The sequence below is a fragment of the Juglans microcarpa x Juglans regia genome, chromosome 3S (genome assembly GCF_004785595.1).
Source record: "Juglans microcarpa x Juglans regia isolate MS1-56 chromosome 3S, Jm3101_v1.0, whole genome shotgun sequence".
Classification (NCBI taxonomy): domain Eukaryota; kingdom Viridiplantae; phylum Streptophyta; class Magnoliopsida; order Fagales; family Juglandaceae; genus Juglans; species Juglans microcarpa x Juglans regia.
Window position 1 is genome coordinate 6,158,579 of NC_054599.1, and position 18,348 is coordinate 6,176,926.

General features: G+C 36.0%; 3 protein-coding genes across 5 annotated transcripts; 2 read left to right on the plus strand and 1 right to left on the minus strand.

Moving 5' to 3' along the window:
* Positions 1 to 2,723: 2,723 nt before the first annotated feature.
* On the plus strand, positions 2,724 to 9,489 carry LOC121256918. 3 transcript variants are annotated; one of them, XM_041157712.1, is made up of 6 exons: positions 2,724 to 2,837; positions 3,107 to 3,745; positions 5,297 to 7,110; positions 7,838 to 8,026; positions 8,161 to 8,338; positions 8,414 to 9,489. In XM_041157712.1, the coding sequence occupies exons 2-6, from the start codon at positions 3,139 to 3,141 to the stop codon at positions 9,319 to 9,321; spliced, it is 3,696 nt and encodes a 1,231-aa protein (XP_041013646.1). In that variant the 5' UTR covers positions 2,724 to 2,837; positions 3,107 to 3,138; the 3' UTR covers positions 9,322 to 9,489. The 3 variants fall into 3 exon arrangements, with proteins under 3 accessions (XP_041013646.1, XP_041013644.1, XP_041013645.1); XM_041157710.1 differs by having other exon boundaries at positions 2,730 to 2,825; XM_041157711.1 differs by having other exon boundaries at positions 2,770 to 2,914.
* A 3,047-nt stretch (positions 9,490 to 12,536) lies between these two features.
* LOC121257063 (peroxidase 5-like) lies at positions 12,537 to 14,330 on the plus strand. Its single transcript, XM_041157932.1, is given in 5 exon segments — positions 12,537 to 12,797; positions 13,106 to 13,297; positions 13,418 to 13,499; positions 13,502 to 13,582; positions 13,803 to 14,330. Coding segments are annotated over 5 exon segments (993 nt in total). The 5' UTR covers positions 12,537 to 12,572; the 3' UTR covers positions 14,216 to 14,330.
* A 994-nt stretch (positions 14,331 to 15,324) lies between these two features.
* Positions 15,325 to 17,372, minus strand: LOC121257995 (nascent polypeptide-associated complex subunit alpha-like protein 2). Its single transcript, XM_041159305.1, has 4 exons — positions 17,055 to 17,372; positions 16,835 to 16,940; positions 15,850 to 15,968; positions 15,325 to 15,763 (listed from the first exon to the last, which is right to left on the minus strand). The coding sequence occupies exons 1-4, from the start codon at positions 17,145 to 17,147 to the stop codon at positions 15,416 to 15,418; spliced, it is 666 nt and encodes a 221-aa protein (XP_041015239.1). The 5' UTR covers positions 17,148 to 17,372; the 3' UTR covers positions 15,325 to 15,415.
* Between the last annotated feature and the right edge of the window lie 976 nt (positions 17,373 to 18,348).

Below are 18,348 nucleotides of genomic sequence, written 5' to 3' on the forward strand. Positions count from 1 at the left end.
CCGCCCCCTACGCGGACCTGGGTGCCCTCAGGTCGGCCATTGGGCCAAGGCCCTGTCGGCTTTGAGAAGTGAGGAAAATCCACTCATAGTACTTTAAAAAAAAAAAAACTTACAAAAAATGTACTTATCCACGTGTTAGCTATTGTTATATTAAAAATTATGAAATTAATCACACAAGCTTACCATAAAATGATAATTAAACTTATAAGACCCCCGTAAACTCATACATTCTCTTATCATAAAACAAAAAGTAACTTGGGTAGAAAAGAGAAGAAGAAGAAGAATGAAAATATTATAGATAAATTATTTTAGAATTAAATCAATATGATAATACTACTTCATGAAAATTTTATTCTATTTGAATTCTAAATTTTTATATACATTCCTCCCCAAAAACTCAAGACAAGTAGCTTACCCACACCAAACTCACCCTTCCTTATTTGGCTTCTCTCTTCCTCTGCCCTTCCTAGTTTCTCCACAACCCGTAGTACTCTCCTCCCCTCTATCTCTATTTTCTTTTTGTTTTTCTTCTCCATTTTACTAAGACTAGATTTGCCAATACATTTTGCCACCCTCGCCATTGAAAGCATTGCCCCACCTTCGTCTGCCCATAATTACTATTAGTCCCAGCACCTAACACGTGGCATGACTCCATATGCCCTTCCTAGATTAGATCTCAATCTCCTTTTGATGCTGGACACTTCTAACCAATGTTAAGATATAAATTAAATAATAAAATCTTTCTATTTTTAATAGCTTAAAAAAGGGCGCTCTCACTCATAAAAAAAAAAAAAAAAATCCTAGGCAAACTCTCTTTCTCTTTCTCTTTCCCGTAAAAACCCTCCAGATCTGAGTTTCGCAGGAGGTGGAGGAGAGTTTCCTCTTCCTTCTCCCTCTCATTCCCTCATTTCTCTATCTACCCACTTTGTCTATCAAGGTAGTTATCTTTTATTAATTTTGTTTTGTTTCCTTCAAGGTCGAAAAAGACAGTTCTACAGTTTTCCGTCAACTTTCAAAAGACACACACATCACAACAAGACTCTCTGGCCGCAAATCGTTCGGAGGATAATGGCGGTTTTACGAAAATCATCGCGCGTGGTCCTCACGTGCCATTCCTTCCGGCAGTTTTTCTCGCCACATGCGTCAAATCATTGGAATCTCCACCATTAGATCTTTTAGATTTAACTTTTGTAGCTGAAAAGAGACAAGCATAGTGTCTTCACGCGCCATCATAGATTCTGAAGACTACTAGAGTTGATCCAAATTGTAATTCATCATTTTTTGCATCTATCTCACTACTTTTCTTATTGTTTAGTAAGAAATAAAAAAAGGTTCGTCTTTTGGGCGTTTGTCTGTAGAGATTGACACCTCTCTTTCTATGAAGGGTGATGTTAAGCTTTGTTTAGGCAAAGTGTTATCTCTTGGACGTTTGTCCATAAAGAGTATCGGCAATAATGAAGACTAGACTAGTCATGAAAAGAAGTTATGTACTGGTAGAGTTTTAAATACATTAATTGGCTTATGAGGTAATGATTGATATGTGTATATCCTTATATGTATTAGGTCATGGATGTAAGGTTCTCTAATTAATGAATGATGACATTTTTCCTTAAAAAAAAAAAAAATTAAGCAAAAGAGAAAATGTAGCTTTTATTATTTAATTTGCATTTTAAAAGAGAGGCTCTTAAACATGTTATGATATTTTCGTATGTTTTTCAAATTTTCTTTGAGTTAAGGGACTTTTAGCTTGAGACCAGCGTCCAATCGCCACCCACCATCACAGCCATGCCCTACCTAAAATCTCTTGATATCCATCTCTGCCTCCCCAACAAAGCAACTTCACATTTTGACTGGTAGCCCATGTGTCCCACACGCCATTGTATCCCTGATGTCTTTTTTAACCAAAAGCTAGATATTTCTTTTAGAAGTTCACACCACATATTATATATAATTTTTTATTTTTATTTTCTTAACAAATGTGTGACACATGAATAATGAATAAAAAAATTTAATTAATTTAAAAAGAATAAAAAATAAAAATAAATAAATAAATATGATATATTATACACCGAGATAATGAATAGCAAAACTATTATTTAAGAATACGAGATAAGATATCATTAACAACCCATTCTAATATGGATAATTATGGTGTGCACCCTAATATTGATGGACTCTCCTTCAAACCACAAAACTGTCGGCCAAGAAATTATTGGACCAAATTCTTTAAATTCTATTTGCTAGTTTGTTTTTTATTTTTTGCATTGTAATGTTTTTTGAGATGTTTGCTGTCCTCACCCCTCTTATTATATTTTTTAATTGAGTTATTCTACTCATTATTTATACACTATATATCTATTAAGAGAAAAAAATAAAAATAAAAAATAAAAGTGTATAATATAGAGATGATAAATAATTTTTTTTCATTAATTTAATCTGATGTATTAAAAAAAAAAACAATATTTCTCAAAAGAAAAATTCTAGACATAAGCCTCACATCCTAAACACCCATTTAAAAAATGTCATTTTACTTTATTATCCATATAATAAAAATGATTCTAGACATGTTTATAAATAAAATATAATAAAAAATAAAATAATATATTTTTAAATAGATGTACAGAATGTGAGGTTTACGAATAGCACGGTTCTTCGAGAAATTAAAAGCAAAATGTATTTGATCATTTTGACCAGGGGCTTCTTGGTAATTGACATCAAAGTAAGTGAGCTCCACGTATGTGGCTCCTCCTCTTTTCTGATTGTGTTTTCCTGGAACAGAGACCACGCTGCTCTTTGTATCTCGCTCTGTCTCACTCCAGTCTCCGGTCAGTCTTCTAGTATGAATCTCCGTAATCCTTTCGGTTTTCTGTACGATTTACCAGCACAACATCTTCATCGAATCATTTTTATAAAGGTTGCATTTTATATCTCTTTAGAGGACAATACACTAACATGCTTAAAGCTCTTTGATCAGTATTGTTCTTGATCATATATATCCGTGTACTTCCTTTTGTTTTTGTCTATTTTTTTCTTATATTGGCTTTGATCTATAATTCCCTTGGCTTGATTTAAAACTTTCTGGATTTTAATTATCTCTAACGACCAGAAAAATTAGAAGAGAAAAAGTAAAGAACGTCGATGGATAATGGGTCGATGGATTCTGGGTCTCATGGTCATGAAGGATCTGCAGCATCTTCTTCAAATTTATCGGCTTTAGCCCCACCTTTTACGGTTGTGACAAAACCCATTGTAAGCCCGCTTGGGGATTGGACTGAATTCTCTTATGGTGTTCCCTTGAGTTCTTCTCTGCACAATTGGCTCCCTTCCGACTATCCTGATTCTGGACTTGGTTTATATTCAAACCACGCTACAGAATACGATCCGATGCTTTCATCGGATGCATATGGTTACGGTGCCTCTCATGATATTCATTCACCCTATACCCACTCGTCTTCAGTGAACCCTATCGCCTCGGTTTCGGTCGATGGCGTGGCAACTAGTACTGTTGAAGCCCAGCTATATTATCCCTCATATATCCCGCTCCCAATTGAAGACCATGATCCTATGGTGTTTCCAGATGAAACTAGTTATGATTTGTCATCGAGTTCCCATGTTGTCACCTTGGATGGGTCCTCCTCCAAGAACGATCATACTCAATGTGGTTGCCACCTTGAAGGGGGTTTCTGCTCAAAGGAGTTGACTGTATCTGGTTCGTCCTCCGTTTTCATGAATGATGCGAACCTAGGTATCTCTACCTTACCTTAAAATAAATATGATTGTTTGTTTCATTATTTGGTTATTGTGCTTTTGAATGCTACAATTTTCCAATCTATCAGTCTTATTATTATGGTTGAATGTCGTCAGTCAATTTGTTCTCATCGAGATTTTTGTTATGAAGTCTGGATTCATTTTTATACAGTTTCAAGATGTTACTGAATAAATCTTTCATATTTTTGGGGTATGTGACTGTTCTCCTGGTCTCCACTTGGATCGAATCTTTTACTTGGATGCTAGTTTTAGCCTCTTTATCTTTATTAACTAATTTTCTACTTAACTTTAAGATTTGTTTTCTAAAACCTGCGGACAACACATGCTTCTGTGACATCCCTAATTTGGTGAACACCATGATAGAAAACCAACTCTCACTCAACACCCACAATTTTTCTAACATGCTTTGTCAATATTTCCCATTAAACCATTAGCGCAATAAGGGGATTATGATGTAGGGCATTTGGAAGGACTTTTGTCAATGTTTTTGTCATTTTCGGAATTTTTAAGTTTATGAGTCTCTTCTTGATCTTAGGTTAATTTAGGGATTCCGTGGTTAATTTAGAATACTTTTGTGGTAGGCTATTAATTTGGATATGTTTTGGAATATTATTACTTCGTTATTGAGTTGAGTTGAGATTCAAAGATGAGTTGAAATGGTTTTAGATGAGTTGAATAAAATATTGATAGAATATTATTTTTAATATTATTATTGTTTTGGGATTTGAAAAAATTGAATTGTTTATTATATTTTGTGTGGGAATTTGAGAAAATTGTAATGATAAGATGAGATGAGCTGAAGTGAGTTTCCAATTCAAACAAGGCCTTAATTAAGTGTATCAAATAATATTTCTTTGAGATTTTTTGTTTCTAAATTCTTTTTTTTTTTTTTTTTTTTGATAAGTGATTTTTTTTTCTAAATTCTGATGGAGTCCAAAGCTTTTCTTGTGGAAAGGTGTACTTAATGGTTAGTGCTGTAGTCATCCTTCTTCGGCTATCATGCTGTGTCAGCTTAGGTGCACAAACATTTGACTTCCTATTTTATTTTGGGTCTTGAGCTTGATATATTTCCCAATTTTGTTAAGGAGCACTTCATTTCAAGGATACGGGAAAAAAAGGTCAGAAAGAACATGGGGGTGGGAAGGGTTAGTCAATTCGTCTGTAGAAGGTTAGACTGAGAAAGAGATTATGATAGATTGGTTTAATGATCGAAGTATTTTCTTGCTATCCTTTTGTTTGTTTTTTAACTTGATCTTTGCGTCATCCTGTTTTATCAGTTAGTATGTCTTAGAATGGACTTTCCTTATCCTTTTGTTTAAATGTACCGGCCTCACTCATACTCACTCATGATTATCTTGCTGTTCTGTGTAGATATGTTATTACCATTTGTATGTTGTTTGTTACGGAAACTTTAGCCTTGGGATTGTTAGAAAAAGAAAGGAAAACAAAAAGATACGCAATGAGTACATTGTTATAAGGGTCATCTGATTTTTCTCATTAAATTTTTATGATTATTTACCATGCACAGGAGCTCAAGCCTCCAAAGGTTCATACACATGTGAAGAAGGTTCCAATATCATTGATATGTTGGATCAGGAAAAGCACAGTGGATGTTCAAATATGGAATGGCCTAGCAATAAATCCTTCCCAGTCAACAATCTGCCAACCATGCCCATTGATTATTCAAAAACATCTACCATAGGTGCCCCTTCGCTACTTCTAGAAAACCCACCTAAAAAACCCTCCTTTGAAGAAGTCACAAAGATGTACGAACGTCAAGTGCCATGCATTGCTTCATATGAGAAACACACTAGGCATTGTAATGCTAGTATGAGCGGCAGTGCATACTTCTACAGGTCTGCACCGGATGTCGACACCAGCATGTCTGCACCAAATACAGGTGCCCCTTCGCTACTTCTAGAAAAGCCTCATAAAAAGTACTCCTTTGAAGAAATCACACAGATGTACGAACGTCAAGTGCCATGCATTGCTTCACATGAGAAACACATTAGGCATTGTAATGCTAGTATGAGTGGCAGTGCATCATGCGTGACATCTTCTCCTTCACTTGTCATTAGACCTCCAGATGTCGACACCAGCATGTCTGCACCAAATACAGGTCCACTTGAGGATATGAATTTTGGGACCGATATGACTGATCCAAATGTTTGTGGTAATAGTCCCTCCTACGTAAATGAGTCCTTTCCCTTGTTAGGCTCTAAAAACAAAGTTCGGTTTGATACAAGCCAACTCAGAATGCACCTAGACACAAATGATTCTATTAGTATGGAATCATTATCATTAAAAAATGAAGAGCTTTCAAAGAAGAAAGAAATTTCTGAGGATGCCTTGGATCAAGTCTTTAAACCAAAATCTGGATTTCAAATATCTCGTACAAGTTCAGATGGCTTCAATTTGACACTTGATCCTATTGAGAATTCTTCTGAGAGCTTAGATTATTATAACCCTGTTGTGGACTCACCATGCTGGAAAGGAGCTCCAGTTATTTGTTTTCCTCAATTTGAAGCTTCTGAAGCCATCGGTTCTCAATATATGAGAAAAATAGAATCATGTAGTAGTTCTGATTGTCAGGTGCCTAAGGTCTTCCCTCTTGCCATTGATGATGCAGTAAAATTCTCATCTCAAAATCCAAATGAGAAGACAATGTATGTGGGAAGAGGCCTAGCGCCTGCTCCAAAGGGGCCTTCAGATGCTAACTCATTATTCAGAGATCCCAGATCTGATGGTTCTTTAAATGCAAATGATGGATCCTTTCTTTCAAAATCATGCTACGACTACACAGTTCAACATACTGATAGCATTTGTGAACCATGGGAAGACCATGCCTTGCCCAGCATGTCCACAGTTGGTTCAGACTTAACACTTTCCCTCACCAGGCAGCAAAATTTTGAATCAAGCAAAATGATTCCTGAAAAGCACTCATCAGAGACTTGTGTTGAAGATCCTGGATCTAGTATCAGTGATGCTACAAGTTCACTTGATGTGTCTTTCTATTCCTCTGGATATGGCCTGTCTTCATCATCTTCAGCAGAAGATTCTTCTGCTAAGCTTACCGAACTGCATGAGCCAGATTCAACCCCAAAAATAGATGTCCAGATGCTGATTAATATAATGCGTAACATGTCTGACTTGCTTCTATTTTACTCTTCAAATGATTCACTTGAACTGAAGGATGGAGACTGTGAGGTCCTTAAGGATGTCATCTTTAATCTCCATCGATGTATATTAAAGGACGGTGAACAAATGACTGCAACACGAGAATCAATATTTCCGCAGCAAGGCACAAGTCAATATCTTGAAGATTTACCAAAGCTTCCGAAGGTATGCTATTTTCTTCTGTTTTGTCTCAATATAGACTTGGTTCTCTACTAGGTAAGAAACAAGTTACCTTTCTAATAAATGGTAGATATTGTAAATCCATTGGATTGCTTCTCTTTTTTTCACTGATTAAAGTTAACCACATGAATGACACAATTATGAAGTAAATGGCAAGCTTTTGTACAGGCCATTATATGAAAAAAGATGGCCTTTCTCATATCTGAGCACTATTTTACAGCACAAAAAGCTCTATAATGCAGGCTTCTTAAAGATTCTCTTAAACCCCAGATATTTGAGCCACTTGTATCTTCGTTAGAGAGCAGGTTTATCCACTTGAGAAAGTTTTGACTTTTCAGCAAGCTGCACAGCATAATGATTTTTTCTTGAAATGAGACAGATGCCTGGATGTGTAGAGTGCAGCTCCCTGTTTGTTCTAGCTAGCTGACTGAAAGGAAAAATATGAAACCGTTCATTATAATATTCCATTCAACAATTTAAGCTTTATTATTTTTGTATTTGGATAATGAATATAAAAACAATGTTTCTTTTTTTAACATTGAAGTCTTATTTTTAGGTTGTGAGTTATCTACAAGTCTGAAACTTCCATTAAAGATTGAATTTGTTGATTTTTTTTATCTGTTTTCCTGCTTCTAAGATTTGGTCCCCGGTGTTTAAAGAAAAAAAAACCTGTGCTAGGATATTTTTGTAATCATATTATGCTGGACTTCAGGAAGTGAATGTAGACAGGCCTAGAGTGACAAAAGAAGCAGCTGTTATCACTCGGGATCAGCTTGAGCATAAGGGTCTTCACGAGGAAAAGCATCATAATATTGGTTCTGGTAATAAAATGGAGATGATATCAGATTTTGTTTCTGTGAAGGGTGGTGCCAACATGGTGGAAAAAGATAACATGACGCAGGTTCTTTTTCTGTTTGTTTTTTTTATACAACCATAATAACTGATGATCATTATTCTCCCAATGAAGAATGCAAAAGGAAGGGGAACAAAAAGGAAATAAAACCTTAGTTCTTCGCTGTGGATTATGTTTTGCAGGCTATTATGAAGGTTCTCAGTGAGAATTGTGATCATGAGGAAGAAATGCAGCCAAATGGCTTCTTGTATAAAACTTTGTGGCTAGAAGCAGAAGCTGAATTATGTTCCATCAACTATAAGGCTCGCTATAATCGTATGAGGATTGAGATGGAGAAATCTGAGTTGCACGAGGCAAAAGGTACTAATTTTATCTAAAACTGATAGTTCCTTTGTTATTGCTTAACCTAATATTCTTGTGCTTCATATGTGGCAGTAAATACCCTGGATGTGGAGAAAAGACTAAGATCCAAGGCTTACTGTGATTTAAACGCGGTTGACAAATTAATACCTAAGGCCAAGGTTGGCCCTTACTCTGGTATTTCCATCCAGGATACCCCTTCCATGCAGCATGTTATGGCTAGATATGGTATTCTAAAACACCGGATTGACCACTCAAATTCCGCTACTACTTTAGAGGAAGCATCAAGCTCAAAAGCGTATCCTGAGTTGAACAAGGTTGACCAATTGACACCTGAAACAGCTCAAGCAAAGTGTCCAGCCCATGATATGTCCATCCAGACTTCTCCTATCATCAGCCCAACCTGCCATGCAAATGATGTTATGGCTAGATTTAATATTCTAAAAGGCCAAGGTGGCTGCATAAATCCTATCAAAGCTACAAATGTAGAGGAACCACCGACCTCAAGTGTTTCTCCTCTTTTGAATGAGGTTAAGAAAGACACCCTGATCCCAGATATTTCCATCCAGAATTCTCCCATTTCAACCAGAAGCCCCAACACAGATGACGTTGAGGATTTCATCATGACCAGATTCCATATCCTTAAGTGCAGGGATGACAACTCGAGATCCATGGATGTGAAAAGGCAAGAAACGACAGAGGTGTTTCATCTTGGGTTTTCAGGTGAGAAAAACCACCAGCCAATTAGTAGTGAGAGGTCAGAGGATGGAAGTGTGGATGTAAAATTGGGACCAGTCTTGCAGCATTGCACTGCCAACAGTCCTGAAGACAAGTTAACAGTGAAGGAGTTTCATCTTCGTGAGGTTGATCCAACGGTCCAATCTCGCCACTCCAACAGGCTTGGGGATCCACTTGCCGCAGGTTGGTATGATAGCAGTTCATCAGATTGGGAACATGTAACGGAGGAGGAGCTTATGGGTTAGACCTGTTAAGCTCAAGTTGGACCTTAATGTTCCTTTGGTAAAGGGTTTCATATTTTCTGAAAGAAAGCCATGCAGTTTCTTTGTAATATAACATGGGACTTACTTTCACAACAGTATATATGACTGCTCTTTGAACTTAGCCTTTAAACATAATCTGGATTTTTAGAACCTGTGTTTTGTTTTTTCCCTTTTATCTCTTTTGGCTATTAATCTTGCAAGTTGCATTGCTTTCTATTTGAATGCCCACCCCCATGAATCTTTACCTCTTCCAGATCCTTTCTTTTAGGTTCAAGATTTTTTTGTTTTTGTTTGGGTTTTTTATTGTTTGACATTTGTTTTTGTAGGTATTAAGTTTTTAATTATATAAAATTATATTTATTATTAGTCATATATGTTTGTGGACACGTGTTGACATCCAATGGTACTGATATGGTTAATAGGTTGGCGTGGCGTAAATTTGACGGAGTGATTAAATTAATAGCACAAGGAGTAAGAGTCAAAATTAAAGTAAGAGGGTTGATCTGTGTTCCAAAACTCAACATATATGACAAAGCAAAGCTCTTTAATTCCCATGATTTTCCTCCTATGTGTCTACTGATAGATAACATTTGAATAGTAGATTACATGATCTATCGTAGTTCTCACTTCTTCTGCATAGTTGAAAAAAAAAAATAATAAAGTAAATTTCTTCTATTATAAAGTAAATTTCATGCCTCACATTAAAAGATATTAGTTTGTAAATTTATTTTTATAATTTTTTTATAATTAATAATTAATAATTATTCGAAGATCCTCTACAAACTTTAAAAAATCTTAATAAATATTTTAACTACAAAAAGATTCTATTAAAATTAATTTACAAATTGATATAATTTGATGTGGTACGATAAATTATAAAATTATTTTTATTATAAAATAAATCTAACGTATTATATAAAATCGTGTCAATTTATAAATTTAATTTTATAAAATCTTTTTTATAACTGTAGTATTTTCTCCCAAAACTTCTGGACAGACAATGGAGCAATCAAAGGCCAATGCAATACCCATCTTAGTGTGCATTAAATTTAGGAAACAAATAACTAATATTCTCTCCTTTCAACTTATCTCATCTTATTTAATCATTATAATTTTTTTAAATTTTCACACAAAATAAAATAAATAATTTAACATTTTCAAATCTCAAAATAAAAATATATTCTAACTGTTAACACTCAAAAATGGTGTAGCTAGAAAAAAGAAAAAGATCTATTCCCGGACGTGCTGAAGAGGGTTGGGCCTCGATCGGTGATGTGTGGAGCCCCCATCAATGATTTGGTGCGACTCTAGGGTGTCGGTGCGTACGTCTATAGCGGTGAATAGTAATTAAATGCGAAAAAAATAAGGAGAAATGGACACACAAATTTATGTGGTTCGGCATTAGGACTACATCCATGGGGTTTGGAGAGGGGATATTCCACTATAATATTATTGTTTACAATCTCAATCTCATGGTCTCTCGTCCTCACTTTACAATGGAGATTTAATTTCTCTCATCTTCTGGAGTCTCTCTGTCGTGAGGTTGAAGAAGATAAAACCTCCTAGAAACTTGGCCAAAAATCTCTCTAACCCTCCAAAAAAGTCCCTTAAATCGTAGGCACTTGTCCTTTTATCTCATGTCCCTCTTGCTTTATATCACTTTCTTTTATTTTACGTCAAATCACCTATTTTCTCTCTTGACACATTATTCCTTACTTTTTCCTCTCCCTTCTCTATTCACTTTCCCTCTCTCTTTTTTTGTCTTCTAGTGATAATCCCTTAATGGGCTAGGCCTTGAGAATCATTTTGGATATGGTATATTTTACTACATCACACTAGTAATATTTTATTCAACTTTTAATTTTAATCTCAATTTATCTCATTTTATCTATAAAAACAAATAAAACCTAATGTCGGAATCCACATTAATGTCGGATTCGACATCACGATTTCCAATTGATGTCCAATTGGATATTTGGATGTTCTGAAAATGTCAAATGACCGACCCGAATTTTATCTATATGCCCTACATATATATAATATAATTTCAGATTAGATTTCTTTCCACCGACGAATCATTCCAAAAGTCTCCCATTAGCCGACAAACGGCGCAACCACCTGAAGACCCTTCGGATTAATATAATTCCTACCATTGCATAAATTATTATTCAAATGAAGTTGGTATCTGATCATTTCATTCCACATTAACCGTACTTCACGATCCTAAGTTTTTTAGTTATGTTATATATGTATTAGAGAAATATTTTAACTATAAAAATAAATTTATAAACTGATATGATTTGATGTAATACGTCAAATTATAAAATTATTTTTATTATAAAATAGATCTAACATATCACATGAAATTATATCAACTTATGATTAATTTACTTTTGTTAAACGTCTTTGTTATTGTAACACTTCTCGGTATATTATTTTTGCATTACTACTCATGAATAAGATGAATGCACGTAATATGAAATATTTTTAAAACTTTTTAAAAAAATAGTATACATACATGTTATTTGGATTGGAGTGAATTCATCATCTCCCCTTGCAAAAAACATCTTTTTTTTTTTTTTGTATTAATTTCTTGGTAAATTGTGGCTATATTAGAGGCCTTGAATAACATATATAGCTATGAGATTTGTATGTGTTCATACACCTTTTAGAAAGCGTCCCCATCTTTTTGAACTATCTTGGATTTTATTGCACCCAAAGTCAATGACTGTAGAATATTTGATGTAAATATCCCTTTTTTTTAAAACCAACCTAATTAATCACTGAAATAATGCAATTACATATGATTGCATGCATCAATGCATGTCAGTATCAAAATTACCAACTCCAGTTGTCCTTTCTAGCTTCTACTATTGCCGATCAACCAACAATGGGTTCCAGGCTATTGCCTTCCCACATGCCACTACAAAGATGCATATTATAAGATGGTTTGGATTCAGAGATGAGATATGATGGTTTTAGATGAAAGTTAAAAAAAATATTGTTAGAATATTTTTTAATATTATTATTATTTTGAGATTTGAAAAAGTTAAATTGTTTATTATATTTTATGTGAGAATTTGAAAAAGTTGTAATGATGAAATGAAACACTTTCTAGATCCAAACGGGATCGACTCTAGATTATAAAGCAATATTGCACTAACTATATATACACCTATATATGCATGTATACAGTTTATCCCACTTTTTATTAACTTGATCTGTACAAGATCATGAGTTCAAGTAAGAAGCTGCTAATTACTTGTTTGTCTATACTTCTAGTTGTGGTTTTGTTATGCACTCAAAGTGTGCATTCTCAGCTTCAAGTTGGGTTTTATATGAATTCATGTATGTTGGCTGAATTCATAGTTAAAGATGAGGTCAGGAAAGCTTTCATTAAGGATAAGGGAGTGGCGGCTGGTCTTGTTAGACTACACTTTCATGACTGCTTTGTTAGAGTAAGTTAATCATCATCATGTCACTTTGGTTTTTCATTGCCTCTTTAAGATAGATTTTGTGTCTTTGTTCCTCTCCCACTACACACACACACACACACACAACCACAGATCACAGGACTGCATTATTAGTAAGGCATCATGTATGTTTCTTTCGATAAATATATCATGTACAACTGAATGATCATCTTTTTAACCATTATTTTCTGATGTTATTTTTCACTTATCAGTGTCATTTGATGTCATTTCATGAGATGATAAGATGATTATGGTTAAAAATAGTAACTTCGTTAGTACATATATACTTTCAGGGTTGTGAAGCATCAGTGCTCATTGATTCCACTGCATCAAGCACAGCAGAGAAAGATTCTCCTGCAAATAACCCCAGCCTACGAGGGTTTGAAGTTATTGATAATGCCAAGGCTAAACTTGAAGCCATTTGTAAGGGAGTTGTTTCGTGCGCTGATATAGTTGCCTTTGCAGCAAGAGATAGCATAGAATTAGTGAGACACATGCACCTACTTTTGCTCATTATATATGCTCTTGAGAAACAGTACTAGCTAGTTTAGGTTTGCTTTAATGAACAGATATCTTGAACACTCTTATTTTGTTCATGCATGCAGACTGGAGGAGTCGGATATTATGTTCCTGCAGGAAGAAGAGATGGCAGAATTTCACTAGCTTCAGAGACATTGACAAACTTACCTCCCCTACACTCAATGTCGACGAACTCACTCAATCCTTTGCAAACAAGGGTTTCACACAAGAAGAGATGGTCACCCTTTCCGGTAAGGATTTCAGACTCCGCGATATACCATCCATATTCACAAATCGATTTAAAACCACCAGACCCAAATTCCATGTTGATTTGTTTGGACTAAATTCACAATTCTTTCTACTTGTAAGTTGTTGTAAGTTGATGTCGAAGACACTTTTTTACACAGCTAACATGACAAGATCTGATATGCAAAAATCTACTAAAAAATACTATGAATATGTGATCAACAGGAGCACACACCATTGGCCGATCTCATTGTACTTCATTTAGCAACAGATTGTATAATTTCAATGGAACAACAAGTCAGGATCCAAGTTTAGATCCCATGTATGCAGCTCGGTTGAAGGAGCAGTGTCCACAAGGCAGCACAGACCCTAACCTGGTGGTTCCAATGAACCCTTCTACCCCTGCTGTAACCGATGTGGGTTACTACATTGACATCCTGGCTAACCGAGGGTTGTTCACATCAGACCAAACACTTCTGAGAAACCCAGAAACAGCAAACCAAGTGAATCAAAATGCAAGGAACCCCATGCTTTGGAGGCTCAAATTTGCTGCTGCAATGTTGAAGATGGGTCAACTTGGTGTGCTAACTGGTACTGCTGGTGAGATACGTACGAATTGCAGGGTGATAAATAGCTAGATCGAGGAATATTGTACTGATCTTCAAGCTAAAAGCCAGCTAGGTGCTTACTATATATACTTGTATTTTTCCTGCTACAAATATTTAAGCTAATGAAGCATATGCTTTCAGGTCACTCTACTTACATTGGATTTTTTTTTTTTTTTTTTTTTATCGGTAATTACATTGGGATTTGTCAAAGCCATATCCATTCATAAAATCAGAACATATTTTTGGCCACTCTATTTATATATTCGTTGCAATAGATGATCCGTCTGTTCATTTGCTGATCTACAATTGGTTCCCTCCGTTTATTTGCTAAATAATATACATATCCAGAAGTCCATTTCCGTAAGCTACACCTTTTGGATAATCAAAACACATATTTTTCTTTCCAATGCAAATCAAATCCACGAGTCAAATGTCAATGCGACAATGGCCTTCCAAGTTAGTTATAATTCAATGACCTTCCTACTCGAAACCCATGATCATTTGAGGTGATCTCGACACACTTTTGGCATGAACTTTCTTCTTTATGGACAGTTCCAAATGTGAATCAAACCCATGTTTGAATAGAATTGACATGTTTTCTGATAGTAGATCTTTTATTATACCAAACTTCTTGTTGCCAGAATTCTTCCTTCTAGACAGATCCTTGAAACTAAACAACACGAACTTTGTCCTAGCATGCATATCAAAGGTTTTTCTCGGCCATTCAAGTTCAGATGACACTACCTACTCTAATCGTTGATTTTTGGACTTAATCCAAAAACAAACTGCCCCAAACACAATACTAAAGACAAAGCTCTCAAATTCAAAAGCCAAATAATCTCAAGAACTTAATTCTTGGAGATATAATGCAAGTATTCTTTGGCTCCCAACCACATATAGCCAGACATTCTACGCAAGATTCTAGCAAATCATATTGTAAAGAAACCATAGCATGACTTGTTGGGATTAAAGCTTAGATGAGTGGTAGACCTAAAAAAAACCAATAAGTCGGTAAAGAAGACCTTGATGACTCAAGAGTATAATGACTCAGAAGAACGAAACACCCTTGCTGTGACCCAAAACTGTCTCGAGTGCAACACAAAAAAAGTAAATTAACCTCCACACAGATGCGAACCAAATTGACTGAAATAACTAAATGCTGACATAAATATCAAAACGGCAAAACTCATCGTCTGAAAGCAACAAGGAAGAATAGACTGTGAAACCTATTTAAGTGGTGAGCTCCATAATAGCACTCACGATGTCCCCACTGTGAGTCTTGAGAGCCTTGACAGCCTTGCTCCTTGACACACCTGCCTGTGTCATGACCAAATCAATGTCTCGAGGCTCCACCCCAGCTTCATCAACTTCCTCCTCTTCTTCATCCACCTGCACTCCAGCAGAAGCAGAAGTGTCTGGTTTTGCCATAACGGATCCCATGTCTGGCATCCTGAACTGCTGGGCAGCCTGCGTCTGCAGCTGTGAGCTCAAATCCTCTATCTTTGCCTCTCCAAATATGACATACGTCTCGGAATGTGGGCTTTTAAAGACATCAGGTTTTGAGATGAAAAAAAGGACCTGAACAGCAAGAATATTTGGAAGTGAGTTTCCAACCATCAAGTAGATATCTGATTACATCAAGAGGAAACCAGATGACAGCTTACATTTTTGGTTCTCTTGATGGTGACCCTGCTAACACCAGTAACAGGTTTCATACCCAACTTCAACATTGCCTTGCGACTCTTCTTTTCGCTTCTGCTCTGCTTGGAACTCTCATTCGCACCTGCACCTTATTCTCGAATCAAATACTTGGACAACAGAGAAAAAATTAACGTAATTAAATGGCTAAGAAATACCCTGACTTTCCAGCAATAGCACAGACATATATTAAAGTTGAATAACGAAACCAAACTCAACTACATAAATATCTTTGCAGCTGCAGTGTCTCTGTTCAATGTATTATTTAAGACAACTGAGACATAGCACAAACGAAGTAATGGTTAGAAAATGAGAGTTCTACAATGGATCAAGTGTTGCAAAAACCTGAAAACCATTAAAAAAATTAACATTCAAAATATTCAGTCTCTTCCATTATCTCAGAAGGGAAATTTTCTATAATATGTTTTTGACAAGCAAAAGCAAAATACAATGGTATTTCACCTTCAAGGTGATCCATTCAGCATAAACCACTCTTAGATACACCCTAGAGATTGAATGGCACTATCTCAAACAAAGAATTATTTCTTTTGCTTTTGGAAAGCTATTACAAACTCATGATCCAAACAACCTTTTCTTTTTAATTTCACTTTCTCGGGCTTGCTGGATTCAATTCATACCAATCAAGTCCAACCTCTCCACATTTTCCTAGATAGCCAAGCATACAAACCATTTACACACATGATAAAAACACACCCAAAATATTGAATAAAATCTCAATCAATGTTCCAATACCCACCTCAGATCAACGTTCACTCTAGTAAAGTAAACCCCCCCGTTTCCAAACTAAAAATAAAAATAAAAACTGTAAATACCACTCACATCCAAAAAATAAATGAAAAAACCACACCAAACCCTAGATTCAACCATCAAAGAGAACCCTATGAATGAACAGGGCGGTCAAAAACGGAAAGAAAAATTAGAAAAAAAAACCTTGAATCCCATCCTCTTTCTCATCCTCGTCGTCGTCATCGTCCTCATCATCTTCGTCATCTTCCTTCTCATCCTCCTTCACATCCTCGACGACAACCTCATCTTTCTGCCAAAACACATACGCAAAATGAAAAAAACCAAATTAAAAAAGGCATAGACAAAATGAAACCCAGAAAATGAAACAAATTTATACACATGTAAAACTACTAAATGGGGGGACCTGAAATTCAGGGTCCTTCTTGGGGTCGTCGGTGGCGAGGGCCTGGGGCACAGTCTCGGGCTCGGCGGGCTCAACCACTGGTCCAGGTGACATGGCTTTTCCTCCTGCTGCTGCTGCTGCTGCTGCTTCTGGGGAATTTTGTTTCAGCTTGAGCTATGGGGATGAGTAAAGGAAAACTGGAGACTCAACACTTTGGGGATAAACGTTGCTTTCAGTGGGGAAATGTGTAAAGATAAGGGTTTTCTCACAAGCTGGGCCAAGTCCGAGTTCTACTGCTGCTCAAGTCCTAGAGGCTAGAAGTCAGCAGCCCATATCTACGGTCTACCTCTTGGGTAAGCCTTAACGGAATAAAGCATCAGGAAAGAAAAAGAAAAATAATTTGTTTATTTTCATTAAAAAGGGCTTTTTATAATTTATACACCTCAACACTCAATTAAATCAATTACCGGATAAGATATGATATTTAAATTATATTCTCCCATAGATTTTGTATCTGTTTTTTAAAAAGTTTGAATATTATATGGTTTGTCTTTTCTAACATTTAAGATCTCCAAATTGATGCATGCGGGCCGTAATGACCGGTAAGTTTCTATTTTATCTTCAATTCTTCCCAAAAGAAAGGGAAATTGGAATTCATTTCCAGGGTTTTCAAAGACCACACATAGGAAGAAATTTAATTTTGTAATAGAACGATAGTTGGAATATTTGAAAGACTGGAAGGGAGTTTTTGTACCTAGCCGGACCAGGCTCGACCCACTTCTCCGAAACTAGAGGCTAGTGACTTGGCAGGTCAGGAAATGAAAGGAAATAGACCTAGGCTAGCCCAGGAAGGGAGGGACAAGTAATAGACTCGCTGCATTAATGAGGGAAAGGCCGGTCGAGATCCTATCCCTGACAGGATCAGCCACATTAAATGCGAAGTCGAATGGCTCGCACCAAAGGTCAAGGTCCTATACCTGACAAGAACGGTCGTTTTAAATATGACGTCATGCCGTCCGGAACAAAAGGTGATCATTATAAAGGAAAGGAAGTCAGAGACTCCTCCAGAGACGAAGGTATAAATAAGAGAAAGCGGGTAAGGGAAAGGGGTTAATCATTCTTATCAAACTCTTGGCTCTTTCTCTCTTTTCTTCCAATGAGATTATTTTCTGACTTTGGCATTGAAGGTGTCAAGGTCCTACAGACACACCCGACCACCCCTTTTATTCCTTTGGCAGATGCTTGGTAGGGTTTGGAGTAGGTGGTTACAAAACACGACTCAACAAACATGGTATCTATTACTAGTTGTATAAAT

Excerpts from the sequence above, each read along its gene's own strand:
- LOC121256918 (XM_041157712.1), top strand. The coding sequence starts at position 3,139 with ATGGATAATGGGTCGATGGATTCTGGGTCTCATGGTCATGAAGGATCT. Across the intron at positions 3,746-5,296 it reads CATGAATGATGCGAACCTAG|GAGCTCAAGCCTCCAAAGGT; the intron begins GTATCTCTACCT and ends TACCATGCACAG. Across the intron at positions 7,111-7,837 it reads ATTTACCAAAGCTTCCGAAG|GAAGTGAATGTAGACAGGCC; the intron begins GTATGCTATTTT and ends GCTGGACTTCAG.
- LOC121257995 (XM_041159305.1), bottom strand. The coding sequence starts at position 17,147 with ATGTCACCTGGACCAGTGGTTGAGCCCGCCGAGCCCGAGACTGTGCCC. Across the intron at positions 16,941-17,054 it reads AGAAGGACCCTGAATTTCAG|AAAGATGAGGTTGTCGTCGA; the intron begins GTCCCCCCATTT and ends GTGTTTTGGCAG. Across the intron at positions 15,764-15,849 it reads CCATCAAGAGAACCAAAAAT|GTCCTTTTTTTCATCTCAAA; the intron begins GTAAGCTGTCAT and ends CTTGCTGTTCAG.